The 16975-nt window shown below is 39.4% G+C and overlaps 1 protein-coding gene across 1 annotated transcript in view; it reads right to left on the bottom strand.

The window, feature by feature from the left end:
- Window positions 1–984: 984 nt before the first annotated feature.
- SCML4 (Scm polycomb group protein like 4) overlaps window positions 985–16975 on the bottom strand; it is a 70318-nt gene continuing 54327 nt past the window's right edge. The window contains exons 9-11 of the mRNA XM_070953590.1: window positions 16409–16678; window positions 5144–5289; window positions 985–1110 (exon numbers count right to left, since the gene is read on the bottom strand). Coding sequence (XP_070809691.1) covers window positions 985–1110; window positions 5144–5289; window positions 16409–16678 — 542 coding nt within the window. The remainder of the gene's footprint in view (window positions 1111–5143; window positions 5290–16408; window positions 16679–16975) is intronic.

Raw genomic sequence — 16975 nt, 5'->3', positions numbered from 1 at the left:
ACATTACGTCCTAGATTTTGGGGGCAGACTAGAGAAGGGATATTTCCTCATTATTTTCAACTGGTGGCATGTTGTATACTTATCATGTTATAAAACAATCTGTTGCCGACATGCTCCTGGATATCCAAAATCACATTACTGAAACCTTCATGCTGATGACTATGTAGGAAAGCATATGATTCAGGGTAGCAAGGAAGAACCTGGAGAACAGCGTACAGTTAGCTGTTCAGTCGGTTTACAGGCTGAATGCCCCGTAAAATGATTAAATTCGCAGTGTATCACCAAGTAAATGCACAATTTTTATCTTCATATTCCCAGTATATTCTGTGATCCTCCCAGATCACTGGGCAATATATAGATGGGTCTCCTGTTGAAGGAATGCATGTGTGGTTACACAAAAGAATTAGATTGAGTTTGTTCACAGAAGCATAAATGTTGCTAGACTACAATTGATGACTGGCAGCTAAATGCATTCATTGATTCCAATTGAAAACCACTCTGTTTGACATGATATGAGAGTGCTCTGACTCTTGATAGCAAATTCATAAGGCAAGTCACCTGACATGGCCAGATGTAATGGCCAGGCTTAAGTGAAGCAGCCCAGAAGAAGGTTTCCTAAAGCTTTTCAAATTTCTCCTTTTCTAAAAAGTAGGGAAGATCTTTTAGCGTACAATTTTTCTTTTATGATTACAAAAATAGGGCTTAATAATAATATTAACAATAACAATATGAATAATACAAAATAATTATAATTGTGTACCTTTTTTTGGAAAAGTATTCACACAAATCAGCAAAACACGTCAGCCCTCCCCCCCCTTCGTAGAATTAAAATGGTGAAGATGAACACTTTTAGAAAGGACAAGTTCTCAGTACAAAACAGAGGAGAAGCAGCTTGAAAATGGATTATCTTCCCATAAGGCAACTTGTTACCTTTCATCTACTTCCTTGATTTATATTGGAATTGTTCGGTCTTTTAAAAAAGCATCAGAACTTGGCTTGTTTCAATTTATCGATGTGATAACAGAGTTTGAGTGCTGGTCCCAGCTTCAGACCCAAATATTTCATGATCATGTCGCTTTTCAGTAGCAAGAGAGCATTGCCATCAATCTCCTAATACAAAAAGAAAGACAGAAGACGGAATGAAAAGCATAAATCATAATTTGGAACTGTGTTTGCAGAAGAAATAAAACAATTTGCTGCAATGCTGTAGAAAGAATTGACCTGCACCTCTCTGACGATACTAAACATTTTTGAGAAATTCAACAAAGTAGGACCTCAATTCCCAAATGTTCTACCATTCCAGAATTGGATCTATTTAACTGAAGTGCTGGTGAATTTATTTATTTAAAATATGTTCATGAAACCTGCTATGCCATGCAACATCTGGCAGAATACAACATTAAAATGCCTTCCATAAAAATGTAAATGAACACAAAAGTAATAACGAGATCACTGAATAATGAAACACCACCACCATGAAGAGACAAGCACTAAACATGTGAGCATAAGCCTAAACTGAAGTCAAATTTCAGAAGCAGCTTTGATTTTCTTGATGGTCCAACTTCCAACAAGTCCTCCGAGTACAGAGCCAGTGTCAGATGTCTGTTCTTGGAGGACTACATAGTCACAAGGAGATATGATCTTTCACAGCAGCAGCAACTACAAACTAACAAATCAGGTAACAGGGATGGGAACTTCTACAAGCCTCCGATAGCAATAGCACTTAGATTTATATACTGCTTCATAGTGTTTTACAGCCCTAAGTGGTTTATATAGTCAGCATGTTGCCCCCAACTATCTGGGTCCTCATTTTACCGACCTCGGAAGGATGGAAGGCTGAGTCAACCTTGAGCCGGTCAGAATTGAACTCCTGGCAGCTGACAGAATTAGCCTGCAGTACTGCATTCTGACCACTGCGCCACCACGGCTCTTATGCTCTTAATCAGACTCAGATGACTATGAACAGCAAAGGAAAAGACATTAACTAATGCACTAGAGCAAAACAGTTCAAATATGAACTATAAAACCTGCCTCTTATAGGATCTTTGCAGGAGATGTCAAAAAAAGTCAAGATGGCAACCTTGGCTGCACTACTGAACCTCTGTCCCCTTTTAATGTGTTCTGTGTCTGAAATCAGGTAGAAAGGATGGAGACTTCAGTTCAAGTCTCATGGTTCTCACCAGACACGAAACATGCCTGGCCAGTAAAAGCTGAGCAGCTTCTATTAAAGATGAAAGAATTTGGGGACAATATTCACAGTGCAAAAATTGTCCTCTTCGTGAAATGGGAGATTGCAACCCCTAGTAAAAACAGGAAGGACAAGGGGCCGTTACCAGCTAGTTCCAGAGACCAGGCACAGAGGCAGGAAATAAGTTCCCACAACCAGGAGGATCGTGCATTGTCCTAAAACCCCACATTTCTTGTAAAGAGAATGTATTCCTCAGATCCTCCTCTCCATGATTCACTTGCTGGGATCTCCTTCATTAAGGGTATATTGCACCAACTAGAAAAGCTAGGGTGCGTTGCAATCCAAAGTACGGCTAAATAACATCCAGCAATCTGGGGTTAACGTAAAAAGCTCCGGAGAATTTTGTAAAGCAGAAACAGCACGCCAGGCAGTGATTGAGTACAAATTCTTCCATCATAGGCTTGGTTCAGTTATAAAGCTGAACTATATTAATCATTTCAGGGGTGGTTTATAATGGCCACCGGAGCTCATAAGATGCACTGGCTTCTCAAACTCTGCTGTGAGGCTGCAAAAGTATAAAGCAACTGGAAACATTTCATGTTGCTTTATTACAATCTAATCCTGTGAACACTGACTGTCAGGTTTAATATTTCAAGAGTGGTGTAAAGCTCTCCGAAAGAACCCACTAACCAATGCAAACAAGCTTTAAATCACAAGGCTGACTTTGCTGTGGCTTCTTAAAGTGTAAAACATTCTGCTTGGTAATTGAACAGAAATGGAAGGATTGCTTTGCCGTCTCTTTTTTTCCCTTTTGCTCTGTTTTTAAAACAACTGAGAAGGCAAACTTTATTCTGCCCAGCAGTATAATCACTCTATTAAGGTAAAGGGTAAACTAATTGGAAATAAAGTTAAAATAATCCATACAAAGATGGTTTGGTCGTAACAAATACATATGCTTTCAGTTCTATGCATCATCGGAGGAGGCAGATCCAGTTCTGAGGTAAAGGTAAAGGTTCCCCTCACACATCTGTGCTAGTCGTTCCCAACTCTAGGGGGCGGTGCTCATCTCCGTTTCAAAGCCAAAGAGCCAGCGCTGTCCAAAGACATCTCCATGGTCATGTGGCCGGCATGACTAAATGCCAAAGGCACACAGAACACTGTTTCCTTCCCACCAAAGGTGGCCCCTATTTTTCTACTTGCATTTTTTTTACGTGCTTTCAAACTGCTAGGTTGGCAGAAACTGAGACAAGTAACAGGAGCTCACCACATTATGTGGCACTAGGGATTCGAACCGCTGAACTGCAGACCTTTCGATCAGCGTCCTGAATGAATAGGGTAAATCTGTCTTCATTCAAAAGCTGCACTTTCTCTTCTGTATTAATTTTTTGGTCCCAAATCAGAATTCAGTGAGAATTCTGTTGCATCAAAATCTCATTTTTGGGTTGGCTTTCTTATTTGTTAGTTAGCCTGATGGCTTCAATTTTTAACTGTACCCATGAACTCTGTTCCCACACTCAAGCACAATTTGTTTTACGTACAGCTTGTTGAACAAACCACAAGCAATTGTGTTTATACAATATACTAAGCTATAAATCCTGGCTTAGAAACAATAAGGGCAGAGTTTACATAACCTAAACTGCGACCAAAGGAAGCCTGTTGCACTCAGCCAATATTTAAATCCAGCCCCAACTTTCCTTTTATTGTTCTACTTCTCCCTTGAAAGTGCATAGGTCGGCCCAGCGGTCAAGGAATGTCTACCAAATGTAGGGATTTAGGATCTGATGAAAGTCAGCCATCCCAAGAGTAATGAAGCATGCCTTAATTAAGACACACAGTGTTGATGTCACAGATGTTGTTTTCAGTATATACATTGCTGATCTCTCTTCGTTGTGATAAGTTAAATGAATAATTCTTCTCACTGGACAGTGGTGGCATGTCAAATTAGCTGAATGCAAGGAAGGGAAGTCAGGAGCTGGGAATGTCAGCGGCATTCAGGACATCAGTTTAAATGATGCACCTGCACCTTAAAATGATTTAACGTGCTGAAAACTGTGGTTAAGGTTAATGGAGTAATCACTTGTCTCTCACCTCTGGTGTCTTCTTGTTAATCCAGTTTAGTTATGAAGGTTAACAATTGCTCAGAAATGAGTAATTCAAAGGCATAATTGAGCTGAATGCAGTGATAGTTTTAATCAACCACTAGACCTCTTGTAGGTTTCCCTGCGAAGCTGACTGAATTATAAGCAGGAGGTAAGCGAGTGCCAGGGTGGGGGGAGGATTTAAAACCAAGGTATCTTTGATTTCTCATCTTTCTTACAAAGGATTATTATTTTACAAAAATGCTAGCAAGCCTAGTTGTTGGATACTCTTCTGACTGAAAACGAAAAGCCAAACAAGATCAGCCCATTAGTCTAGCAGCTAGCTCTTCAGCAGACTTTTTCCCACAGCGACGGAAGCGGTATTTCTGGGGAGTGCACAAAAAGATGGTTCTGCCATTCAGTTCTCCTACAATTGACCCTCAGTGGCAGGCTGCCTGGCCCTGGAGTCCCTCTTTAGCTGTAGCACTAACAACAAGCTTTAGATCCTCTCTGAATCCATCCAAGCCTCACCTCAGGCTCTCTAAGATATGAGTGCCATCAAGTTGTACGTGAGATCCGGGTTCAATCAGTTTCTCAACCTTGGCTACTTGAAGATGCATGAACTTCAACTCCCAGAATTCCCCATGCTGGCTGGGGAATTCTGGGAGTTGAACTTCACCCATCGTCAAGTTGCCAAGATTAAGAAACACTGCCCTAGATTAATTCTATTTGCCTGGAGGAAGAGTCACTTTGTCTAATGTTTGTCAGCTGTCCATTACAATTTCAATTTATATTGATTCAAAGTACAGACCAAAGCAGTTTGCTAGAAGGTTAAATTTGGATCCTGTCATTTTATCGTAGAAAGCCTTCTACGTACATGTTTCCTGAAGAGTTCCACGTGGGGTCCTAAAGCATGAGGATCTGCATCTTTAACAAACCATACCACGTCATCAACAGTCCAGGTCAAAGGATTTTTGCTTGTGGGTCTTGTGGCATCCTGTCTTTCTGGAGATGGACTGGAGGCTGTAGGAGTGAAGCAACAATTAGTGGGAGACAATAACACATAACAATTCATTCACCATTTCAACAGTAGTGTGTCGGCTGCAAGCAGCCATACCAAACAATTTGAAATCTATATAACTAGGTTACATTGATACAATGACTGTGTTTGCATCAGGGGTGAAATCCAGCAGGTTCTGACAGGTTCTGGAGAACCGGTAGCGGAAATTTTGAGCAGTTCGGAGAACCGGCAAATACCACCTCTGGCTGGCCCCAGAGTGGGGAGGGAATGGGGATTTTGCAGTATCCTTCCCCTGCCATACCCACCAAGCCACAACCACCAAGCCACACCATGCCCACCAAGCCATGCCAACAGAACCGGTAGTAAAAAAATTTGGATTTCACCACTGATTTGCATGTCATTTTAAGCTGTAATAAAGTTTCTTTGGATTTGATTTAATATAGCGTGTGAACTCAACCTCTGTAAATTTTAAAGCATGTTTCAAAGCTGACCATTTTGTATGAATGCAGTCGGTTATGGTTAACCAATGAGTCATCATTAAACAAAACATGGCCGAGCCTATTGTCTGAACTTAACAAGAAGGTTTTTAATAAATGCATTTTTATAATGTTAATGCCTGTTAATTTTTGAACAACGCACAGCAAGGAAACATAATGTCAATGCTGCCATCCTGCTTCGCCTCACTGCTGCTTCACTGATGCCAGAGTATCATAAATCCTGGGGCAGGGGGAGAGATCGGCCAACCGGATACAAGCTCACAACCATGGGAATGCAATGCGGAACATCACTGAGCCCACCAAACGTCAGAACCATTACCAAAACTATTTGTTTTTAGTCCAATTGGACCCCAGGGAATAGTCGCAGGGGTGGGGACCTGGGAAAGGGGAAAGCAAGTAGGCAGTTTTCACGCTCAAGCCTCAGATCTGCCTTTTTCTATCTTGTAAACACTTGGCTTGAATAAAGTTATTCCTTTCACTACTAATGCAGTCCAACTTGGCTCTATTTTTATAAACAACCAGATCAGGACAAGTTCGAAACGTAAGTTATGTTGCATTCAGGAACAAGCAGTATTATCATAGGCATTATTACAAGTCGAAATAACATCAAAAACACAGTATGTATAGCATGATATTGTGCAAGTAACCTAATTATGTAATCTATATTGTGATATCTGATACAAGTATACAGTATATTCTGCATGATTTACATGTCATTTGTTTGTTCTTGCACAGACCCCCACCCCCAGATGGCCATGATTCCATAATGTTGAGAATGCAGATGTCCTAATGCTCCAGAAGAAACCTTGACAAGCCCACATTTTATATCCTTGCCAAATGTCACTGGTTGTTGAATTTCTCCGGTACTAATAATTGTGGGGAATGTGAATGAAATCCAAGTTCCATAGAAAAGGCTTGTGTCTTCTTTTTTCTTTCTCTCCCTCCTCTATAGAAACTTTCCCCAATTCTGCACCCTCCAGAAATGTTCCAACTAGCATTGGTATCTCCAAGCCCCTGGAGATTTCAGTTCCATCAGGTAATAGAGGCAAACACAAAAGGCATTGGAGAAGTCACAGACCAACATTTCTAGAGAATTCTAAGCTGTCCATCCTGTTTTAAAGTTCAACTCAAAATTCCTACCCAGAATTACCATGTATGACTGGCTGGGAATTCTGGGAATTGTAATCCCAACACATCCAAAGATACCAGCCTAGAAAATCCGCTCTTGGCAATGCACTAATGTCATTCCTCCAAATTAAATTATTTTATAGGATTTTTAAATGGCTATAATGACACAAGATTTAAACTGTGGGGAAGAGTCCTGAAATAAGGGATCTCACAAGGTTTCAGGTAATTTGGAGGAAGAATCCAGAACCTGAAAACAATGATCAATCTCTGCTTTACAGCCTAAGCAAAGGTAAGGAACCTGTAGCGCTCCAGGAATAACGAAAATGCTATGTGTGGACTTCAACTCCCATGATGGATAGGGAATTCTGGGAGTTGAAGTCCACATATCTTAAAGTCTCCAATTTTTAAAAAATTAAAAAAAAGCCTCTGATGATTGCGTGGCTCAGCTGGGCAATGGGGGGAGGCAGGGATTTTTGCTACTGGTTCTCCGAACCACCCACCTCCATTGCTACAGGATCGGGCGATCCGGACCGAACCGGGAGCATTTCATCCCTGGTTAAGGATGAAGCGTGCTGAGCGTTTTAATTCAGCAATAACTGAAAGGCTGCAACTTGCCCATCTATTAATGTCTATGGTTGATATACCAACCTAAAATGTGTCGTAAAAATACCCCAATAAAAAACCCAAAGTGGAAACCACAAGCAATAAATCTTACTTTAAGATTCAGAGGTTTATTCATGAGCAATTTGGAACATGAACAGCCATCATAGAAATGCAATTCTACAACAAAACTTACATTATTAAGCCATTGCAATGGGTTCCAATGTCACATAGCAGGTCCTGCAAGGACTGCTATCGGGCAAAGGACATCATTCTCATCTCAAGCCACATTTCTTATACCTTCTTTTTTACTGACATACACATTCCATAGTTTCACTTTCTTATTCTTTCTTACATTCTTACTGACCGTCACTGTCTGAAAACACCCGTGTACCAGGGGTGAAATGCACCCGGTTCGGACCGGATCGCCCTGGTAGCGATGGAGGCGGGTGGTTTGGAGAACCGGTAGCAAAAATCCCTGCCCTCCCCCATTGCCCAGCTGAGCCGCGCAATCATCAGAGGCTTTTTTTTAATTTTTAAAAGCATTTTTTCTACAACCTCTTTGGCTGAAAAAAAATGTTTTTAAAAGTAAAAAAAAAGCCTCTAATGATCGCGTGGCTCAGCTGGGATCATCAGAGGCTTTTAAAAGCGTTTTTCTACAACCTCTTTGGCCGACGAGGTTATAGAAAAAATGTTTTTAAAACGAAAAAAAGCCTCTGCCAATCCCAGAGTCAGCTGGGATCGTCAGAGGCTTTAAAAAAAAAAAGCTTCTGCCGATCAGGCAAGTCAGCTGGGATCATCAGAGGCTTTAAAAGCATTTTTTTAACAACCTCTTCACTCAAGAGGTTGTAGAAAAAATGGTTTTAAAAGTAAAAAAAAAAAAAAAAGTTGGCCATGCCCACTCAGTCATATTACCCAACCACCACCACCAAGCCACGCCCACAGAACCAGTAGTATCAAATTTTACATTTCATAACTGCCATGTACATCTCAAACTTCTATCCATTGTCTACTTTCAGTTCCCTATTTCTCACAGTTTCAATGTTCTGATTCCAAATATATCTCAAAACCACGTACTTTGCAGAAAATGCAGCACACAAGTCAGCACATTAGAAATATGCCTGGTATATTTTGCAATTATGTTAGTTTAAAACTTTGATTCAGTGAGGCCTGCAGGCCCACTCCTAGGCCTTACTACCTGCAACTTCCCAATGGATATATTTCTCTTCTCACAAATGATTGTGGCAGATCATGGCGTAGTATGTTATGTGAATCTAATCAATTAGGTTGAATTAGTTAACTATGGTTAATTAAACCATGGATTTCCTTGTGTGAACACAGCCTATAATTTCTTCTGATAGGATCTTTCTTAGTGTTTGGTGGAAGTGCAATTCTACACCTTCAAAGTATCTAAAAAGCAGTAACATTTAAATTAGTTCAGCCATTGATTTTTATACATATTTTGCTTTATTGCCACTTCATATCTTCTTGCAATTAAATTCCAAGGAACTTGCATTCAGTGTAGATCATTTTCACTTTATCACTTCACTGTCATTTTCATCCAGATAATGTTGAAATTCAGATAATATATGAAATGACAGCTTCATTCAATCTTTTGCTATGGCAACCCAATTGGGACTAAAATCTTTTCATAGTCCATCTAAGGTAATCTAAGTGGACATGTGTTATTTATAGGGCCATTACCATGTTACTTTTTGTGTTCATCTCTGTCTGATAAATGTACAATATGTCTTGCACGTTTATTTTTCTGTTTTAATGCTATAGTTATAATATCATTGCAGTTAGTTTGTCACTTCTCTCATTTCTTATTTGATTACCAAGTAAATCTTTAGCATTTGCTTTTCCATTGTTCTCTGTGTGATTCCAGATCAGTACATATAAAAGAAAGATGCTAATAGGATGGGAAAAGAAGTAGAAAGGCAGGTCAGCTATAAATGCTTCTATTTCTTGTGACATGAAACAAAAAAGATGTTAGCTACCAAGATGTTGATTGAAAATAGTAAATACCAAAACATCTATAGATGCAAAACATCTATTTCATAACTCCGCTTTGATCCTATCCCCATATCCTACTTATTATTATCCTGTTCCATTTTTTGACATTAATGTTTTCTGAACTTTAAGTGTGAAACTCATGGACTTTGTCCAGAACTCATATGCTTCTATCAATAACGAAATCTCACCATTTTGTTTTTATTGATGGGTTCAGATATTTGAATTGTTTTATTATGTCCATCACCCAGAGTCACCACCTGAGATGAATGACTATAAAAATATGATAAATAAATAAAATAACCCCAGCTAATATCATCACAGCAGGGGTTGGTTCTACTTACCTTTACTACCGGTTTGCAACGGGCCGCGTGCAAGCGCAGAAACTTCTGCGCATGTGCAGAAGCATTTTGATGACGTCGGGGTCAGTGGGAGGAGCCTCCCGCCAGTTTTACTACCGGTTCTATAGAACCGGGGGCAACTCACCACTGCACCACAGGTAACTGATCGAAACAGCCATCAAAAAGGCAAAATAAGATTTCAGTAAATAATGGTATCAACATGTCATTTAAACTAGGGAATAATCTCAATTGGCTGCAGTTCACATGGTGAAAAGTAAACCATTTCTATGGTGTTGTCTATTATATTTTAGAGGAAAGCATGGAAATCCCCTATCTTTTGAGTATCTCTATCCCTCCCCCCTACCCCCCCCCATCTGATAAAGTGCGTGTGAAACTAGAACCTGGCAGCTGACAAATTCAGAAAGTCCTGACAATGACTTTTTCTGTTTCTCATTATTGGATAAGTCATGGCTGCACTTTTCCTTTCGTCAATATTTGCTTCATCAATATTTTCCTTCAACAATATAAAGGAAAGGAAACATTACGCGAGGGACAGGCCTACCCTTTGCATCATTTCTGGTTTTATGCCTTTGTAACCAGGAGTTTAGATCAGTGGTGGATTTCTACCGGTTCGCCCCGGTTCTGGCGAACCGATAGTGGTGGTGGTGGTGGGTGGCTCCACCCACCTGCCCGGACATCATCATGGACACTCTGCGCATTATGTGCATGCACAGAAGCGCCATGCATGAGTGAAGCAAGAGTACGCGCACGCATGCTCCCAGTTCCGAACCGGTAGCAAAGGTAGGTAGAACCCACTACTGGTTTAGAAGTAATGACTTCCTCTTTTGAGAGCTACTAAACAGCACAACGATGAATAAGGTGGACATACATTTTAATGGCATTGAACCTGGGCAGATTAAGGTCATTTGACATTTAATCAAAGCAATAAAGCATTTTGGAATGACAGTGCATTTTTGTTTTTATTCTGAGACTACAGAATTATACATTTTAGTTGTTGTCTCTGTGCTCTGTTCTTTTCCTGAGCATTTCCCTTTTTGTTTACTCCTCTTTTAAAGTGCCAGATGGCACAAGATTAAATGATACCTGCTTAGTTGTTCTTATATCTGTGGTGTGCTTATGTGTATGCATCTGGGGAGAATTTAATTTTAAATTTATTTTTATCTAGTCTTTATAATGTTCATAAATAACTCAAGGTGGCAAACATACCTAATACTTCTTTCTCTTCCTATTTTCCCCACAACAATATCCCTGTGTGATGGGTTAGGCTGAGAGAGAGCAAGTGACCCAAAATCACCCAGCTAGCTTTCATGCCAAACACTGGACCAGAACTCACAATCTCCCAGTTTCTGGCTTGGTGCCTTAAACTAGTAAATGGAAGGTTAAAGGATTAGACAATGGGACATAATGTTAGTTACATAATGTAGGTGAAGAAGTCTCACCTCAGTTTATCCTCAAAATAATCCCACATGATAGCTTGAGGGGATAAGAACTAACTGAAATTCAAATGAAGAAGTATTTCCATAGACCTCTCTGTAATTCCAATTCATCAAATTGGCTATGTGGCCCTCTATATGATACTATTTGGATTATCAATCCTAAATAGCTACTGGAAAGCAATTTTCAGGAAACCTCTAGCTTAACTTTTTAGCACAAAACCGGAGATGGAGTAGCCATTAATGCAAAATATCTTCAGGAATTGTAACAGGGTTAACTTTGCATTAGCCTGCCTGATCTGTGGTCCACTACAAGAACTATCTGGATATCAGCATGGATGTACATCATTGATAAGAGTCAAGGAAGGGTAGGATCCCTGTAGATAGCAGCCCACTGAAGACTCCAGATGCAATTTCCATCTTCTCTTTGTAGAGCAGGAACTCATTGTCCTGTTTGAGACTGCAGAACTGTGTTGGGTAATGTTAAAGTTCTGAAAAAAAGCAGACCAATGGCCTGATATTCTACATTGCAGTTTTCTATGTTTCTACTCTACTACTGCTGTACAAAGCAGCATCAGAATGTCCGACAGAGCATTATATAATGTAAGTGAGTAAGAGACAAATTAAGGGTGTGAGAGATATGGAGGAATTGAAATGTCTAGTAGATGAAGTACAGGAGAGCCAGGAGACTCAAATATATTATTAAGAAGTGAAAGACCCAGAAGCACAGTGTAAAGTGTTAAATAAATAGAGATTATAAGAGATTACAATGATCAAGGTTTATGAACATAAGGTCCATTTCTGCAATATACTGATAAAGATAGTCTTACTCCTAAGATTTCCTCTATTTGGCATTTACATGCTTTAAATGTTAAACTCAAAAAAGCCAAAAAAAAAATGAACAAAATAAGCCCAGCTGTTTGCTTATAAACTAACCCAGAAAATAAATTCCATAAAAGGCCTTCCAGGAGAATTTTGGACTCGCATCACAAAGACTTTAAGAAACTAAATTCAACATCATGAACTGAGTTATAATTGATAGTCAACAGAACGAATGCAAAACTGGTTGACACCACTCTTCTTCATGAATATTGTATGCAGTTATTTTTTGTTTTGCTTTTTTTTTCTTGCTGTAGGAGTTCTTCCTGTATATAAATCCTGCATTTATGCATCTGAAATTATTCACACCAGGGATTAAATACATTAATAACAATCTCATCTCTCACATGTCATAGGTATCCTAGGGCACTTGTCATCAGAATTAATCAAGATGATAAAGAATACTCAAATTACAAAGAGAGAGGACTGTTTGCCACCAATAATTACCCATAAAGATCATAATTTAGATAGAATCCAATTTCCTGGCTTTGGCAGGTGGGAAGGAAAAATGTAAATGAACTACGGGGTGCTTAAAAACTTAGAAAGCATTTCAAAAGGAAAGGGAACCTATTTATCCATTCTTAAACAGTGTACACAGAACGTGATAACATCAACTAGCAGATTTGGATTTACATAAACACCCCTATTATTGGGAATCAGAAGCTGCATGAAGTTAGAATTTAGCAACTTGACTCATAGCATTTCAAGAGCTCCCATATTAATGCTGCTTTTCTCCCCCTGTAAAGGACAGCACAGTGACTGATCTTAGTGTGCCTTCACTCCATGCAATGACCTTCTCAAAGTTTCCTTTTTTTTTTTTTTTTGAAGAATGGGAAATGCAGACTTACAATAACCACAAGAAGAAAGAGTCAACATAATCAACTCTGCAGAAAATATAGCAGCTAGTATTGATGAATGGAATGACTATCTCCTCTAGGCCAAATCCTAAAGACCGAAGTGCTGCAAATAATTAAAGCTTTGGTCAATTTCTTCCATTTTACTTTCTCAGTCCATCTCTTGGGCAGTTACTCAATGTAACTCTTTGGCCTAGTGAACAAGATCTGTTTTTGTCTTGCTTTCTCAGCTCATGGCTTAGAAACAGCTGGTTGTCCTGTCTTTATAGGTATGTGATTGCTCACCTGGGACTCAGTTTCCCTGGAGGTAAGAGAGTTCTATAGCATTCACATTGCAGCAGATTCTGGATCCCCTTCATACTACCAGAAAACACTATGCAGCATGAGCACATCATTTCTGCATATCACCTGCCATTTAAAAGCGCACAGTTCAAGGAGAAATTCTCCTGCCTCCTTTGTTGCTCAGTGCATGGCAGCCTGAAAATCAGAAGAGATTTGGGCTGCGCTGATCAGGCTTCTGAATGTGGTGCCGACTGAAATCTTGAGTCCTGTGTGTTCCAAGAAGGGAGTTGGAGCAGAATTCCAGTCTCCAGGCAGAATGTATTAGGGTTATGCTTGTATCTTGTGTGCATGTGCCTTCAGATCATTATTTAAACTTGGTGACTGTGCAGTTTTCTTTGGCAACATTTTTCAGAAGTGGTTTGCTCTTGCCTTCTTAGGGCTGAGAGAAACTGATTGGCCAAAAGTCACCCAGCAGGCTTCAATGATAGCTATGTATAGAAATCACAGTAATCTAGTTTCTAGCCTGAAGCCTTAACCACTACAACAGATTAACTCTCTTTTTAAAAAGATGCTTGTACCTTTAGGAAAGTTAAGTTTTAGTGACTTATGTTTTCTCTTGGGTAGCAAAACTGATTTTATCTGGTCAGAAGTTGCATTAATTTTGGTGATACGTAAATGTAGTTTAAAATCTTGTTACCATTAGGCTAAATGATAACATTGGGTTCTTATACTAAAGTTATCTCTTGTTTTATCAACCCCTTTCCTCATGGTTTAGGATTTTAGGCATGGTAGGTAGTAGGAGTAGGGAGAGGATAATTCTGGTCTGTTTCTTATCTCGTCTGAGGATTAATTATTGATTACCTCCTGATGGAAATGTATCTAGCAAGAAGATTGTGTGAACAAGCTGTGGGGCAGGTCACTTACCAATGAGAGAAATTTATTGTAGCAGCAAAATCTGCTCCTTAGCTGGACAATATCTGTTTAACCAATAGAAGAGAATATTTGTAGCTCAGGGTTGAAGTGTGGGGTCCTGGGTGTTCTCTGAGTTTGGTGCATTGATGTTGTTACCTAGTTTGGCAATGAAACGCCTGCAAGAAAACCACCAACCTCAGACAGCACCAAAGACCTCATAATATCTGTTTATATTGTCTGATTCAAGACCCTGGCTACAAAAAAAAACCAGACATAGGTGGCAGTGGAATAAGAAAATACAGAAAAGTCTAATTCTTTGCTGCCATCTAATGGCCATTTGGATTTTTGGTAATCCTATTTTAATAAGTTTCCTTCTGCCTTCAAACAGCAGAAGGGATTTCATCCCCCATTAGCCTCAACTGATATAATAGATCCCATCAATCTCTGAAAGGCTAGAGATTCCCCTCTCTATTGTACAGGTAGACTGGGAGGGGAGTACTATATTCATTCAATAGGATCCAATTTTCCTTCATTTTGAAAAAAAGTTGCTTATTATTTTCAAATGATAGTTGATATCTGAATCTCATGTCTGAACTTTTAAATGTTCTTATTTACAATGTTATTTTCTTCCATAATAAGATTAAGGTGGGGGGGGGGCTTGCAGGGAAGTTAAATAGGTACATCAACAATGCATGTCTTATTATAAGAATAGGCTTAAGATACAGAAGGATCTTGACAGACTTGAACATTGGATGCTATCTAACAAAATGAAATTCAATGGTGAAAAAAGGTTCTACATTTAGGCAAAAAAAAATGCACAGGTACAGTATATGTGGTACCTTGCTCAATAGTTGTGACTGTGAGAGGGATCTTGGAGTCCTAATGGACAACTATTTAAATATGAGCCAGCAGTGTGCTGCAGCTGCCAAAAAACCCAACACAGTTCTAGGCTTCATAAACAGAGGGATAAAATCAAGATCACGTGAAGTGTTAATACCACTTTATAATGCCTTGGTAAGGCCACACTTGGAATACTGCATCCAATTTTGGTCATCACAATGTAAAAAAGATGTTGAGACTCTAGAAAGAGTGCAGAGAAGAGCAACAAAGATGATTAGGGGACTCGAGGATAGAACATATAAAGAATGGTTGCTGGAACTGGATATGTCTAGTCTTATGAAAAGAAGGACTAAGGGAGACATGATAGCAGTGTTCCAATATCTCAGGGGTTGCCACAAAGAAGAGGGAGTCAAGCTATTCTCCAAAGCACCTGAGGGTAGAACAAGAAGCAATGGGTGGAAACTAATTACGGAGAGAAGCAACCTAGAACTAAGGAGAAATTTCCTGACAGTTAGAACAATTAACTGTGGAATAACTTGCCTCCAGAAGTTGTGAATGCTCCAACACTGGAAGTTTTTAAGAAGAGATTAGATAACCATTTGTCTGAAGTGCTGTAGGGTTTCCTGCCTAAGCAGGGGTTTGGATTAGAAGATCTCCAAGATCCTTTCCAACTCTGTTATTCTAAGCTATTCTAAATTATTATGTTTAACTGACCCCATCAGGCATCTTTAGTAGCTCCCAGGTATGAAATTCCTACTTTACCTTTTCCAACCTCAGAGCAGAGCAGAGCATAGATAGATAGGGCTACATTCAGTACTGCCCAGCGTCTTTATAAAATAACATCTTGATGATATCCGGTTTATAAGAAAGAAATAATATGCAAACTTCAGAAATGTTCCACTATTACATGAAACGCAAAAGGAGCTAAATTAGAGCCCTAAATCATTGTTTTCACCAGAGCAGTCAAAAGAATTGAATGGGAAATTTAAAGTTACTGTCATAATTGTGACTTATACAGTTACTGTGTACTTTGTGTGGGTTTATGTTCTAGCACTAAGCATAACTTCTATGGACTTACTGTATGTGCATTAGATTGCACGAATAAGCCCTGCATGTCTGCAAACTTTACACAGAGTTTCCATCCTTGCACAGTTACTGCCCAGAGGTTGGGGGGGTCAAGGTTTGTTGCCACAATCCTACTGTTATCTGATTGCAATTACTGCACACACAATTGCTTTCTCAAGAGGAAGCTTGAAATAAAGACTACAGAAATCAGCAAGGTGATAAAATCATTACAAGAAAGGGGAAAGTGTTATGTTACCATTTCTGTTTCCTTCCAGAATGGTTCCGTTTCTGGTTGGGCTTGATGTTTGATGCCTCAGAGTAGCGGTTGATGGGCCTCCTGAAGCCACTTGAGCAGAACGATGACTGCAGGAAGACGATGACCCTCCACCGTGCCGTCCCTCTCCAGAACTCTGTCTCATAGAGTACAATGATCCCATGCAATTAAATGCTGAATCAGAGGGATCAATGCTGTAATGCTTTGTAGCCAGTGGATCAACCAGATAATCTTCAGGTATAACTGTTTCTGCTTGAAAGAGAAGAATCAGGTTATCGTGGAACACGGTCCCATTTCCTAAAGCAACAAAATTGATTTTGAAACGTGTTGTTTTTAATTCTGTTTTAAAGACCGGGCAGACAGTTTAAATCCACTAGCAAATTAAAGTGTGAGCTACTGCAAATGGAAAGAGTTGTATTGTACACAAATTATTAATAAGGATGTATAATTAAAATAAGTTGGTATTTATTTTTAAGACAGTAGCTACCTAGTTTGGAAATTAATTAATACTGACATCACTGTCAGTCTGAGACTCGGCGCTTAAATTGC

The sequence above is a fragment of the Pituophis catenifer genome, unplaced genomic scaffold, assembly GCF_029215685.1.
Source record: "Pituophis catenifer annectens isolate HBS135680 unplaced genomic scaffold, rPitCat1.0.hap2 SCAF_1, whole genome shotgun sequence".
Classification (NCBI taxonomy): Eukaryota; Metazoa; Chordata; class Lepidosauria; order Squamata; family Colubridae; genus Pituophis; species Pituophis catenifer.
The sequence above is the reverse complement of the archived record's forward strand: the minus strand, read 5'-3'. Positions and strand labels throughout refer to the sequence as shown.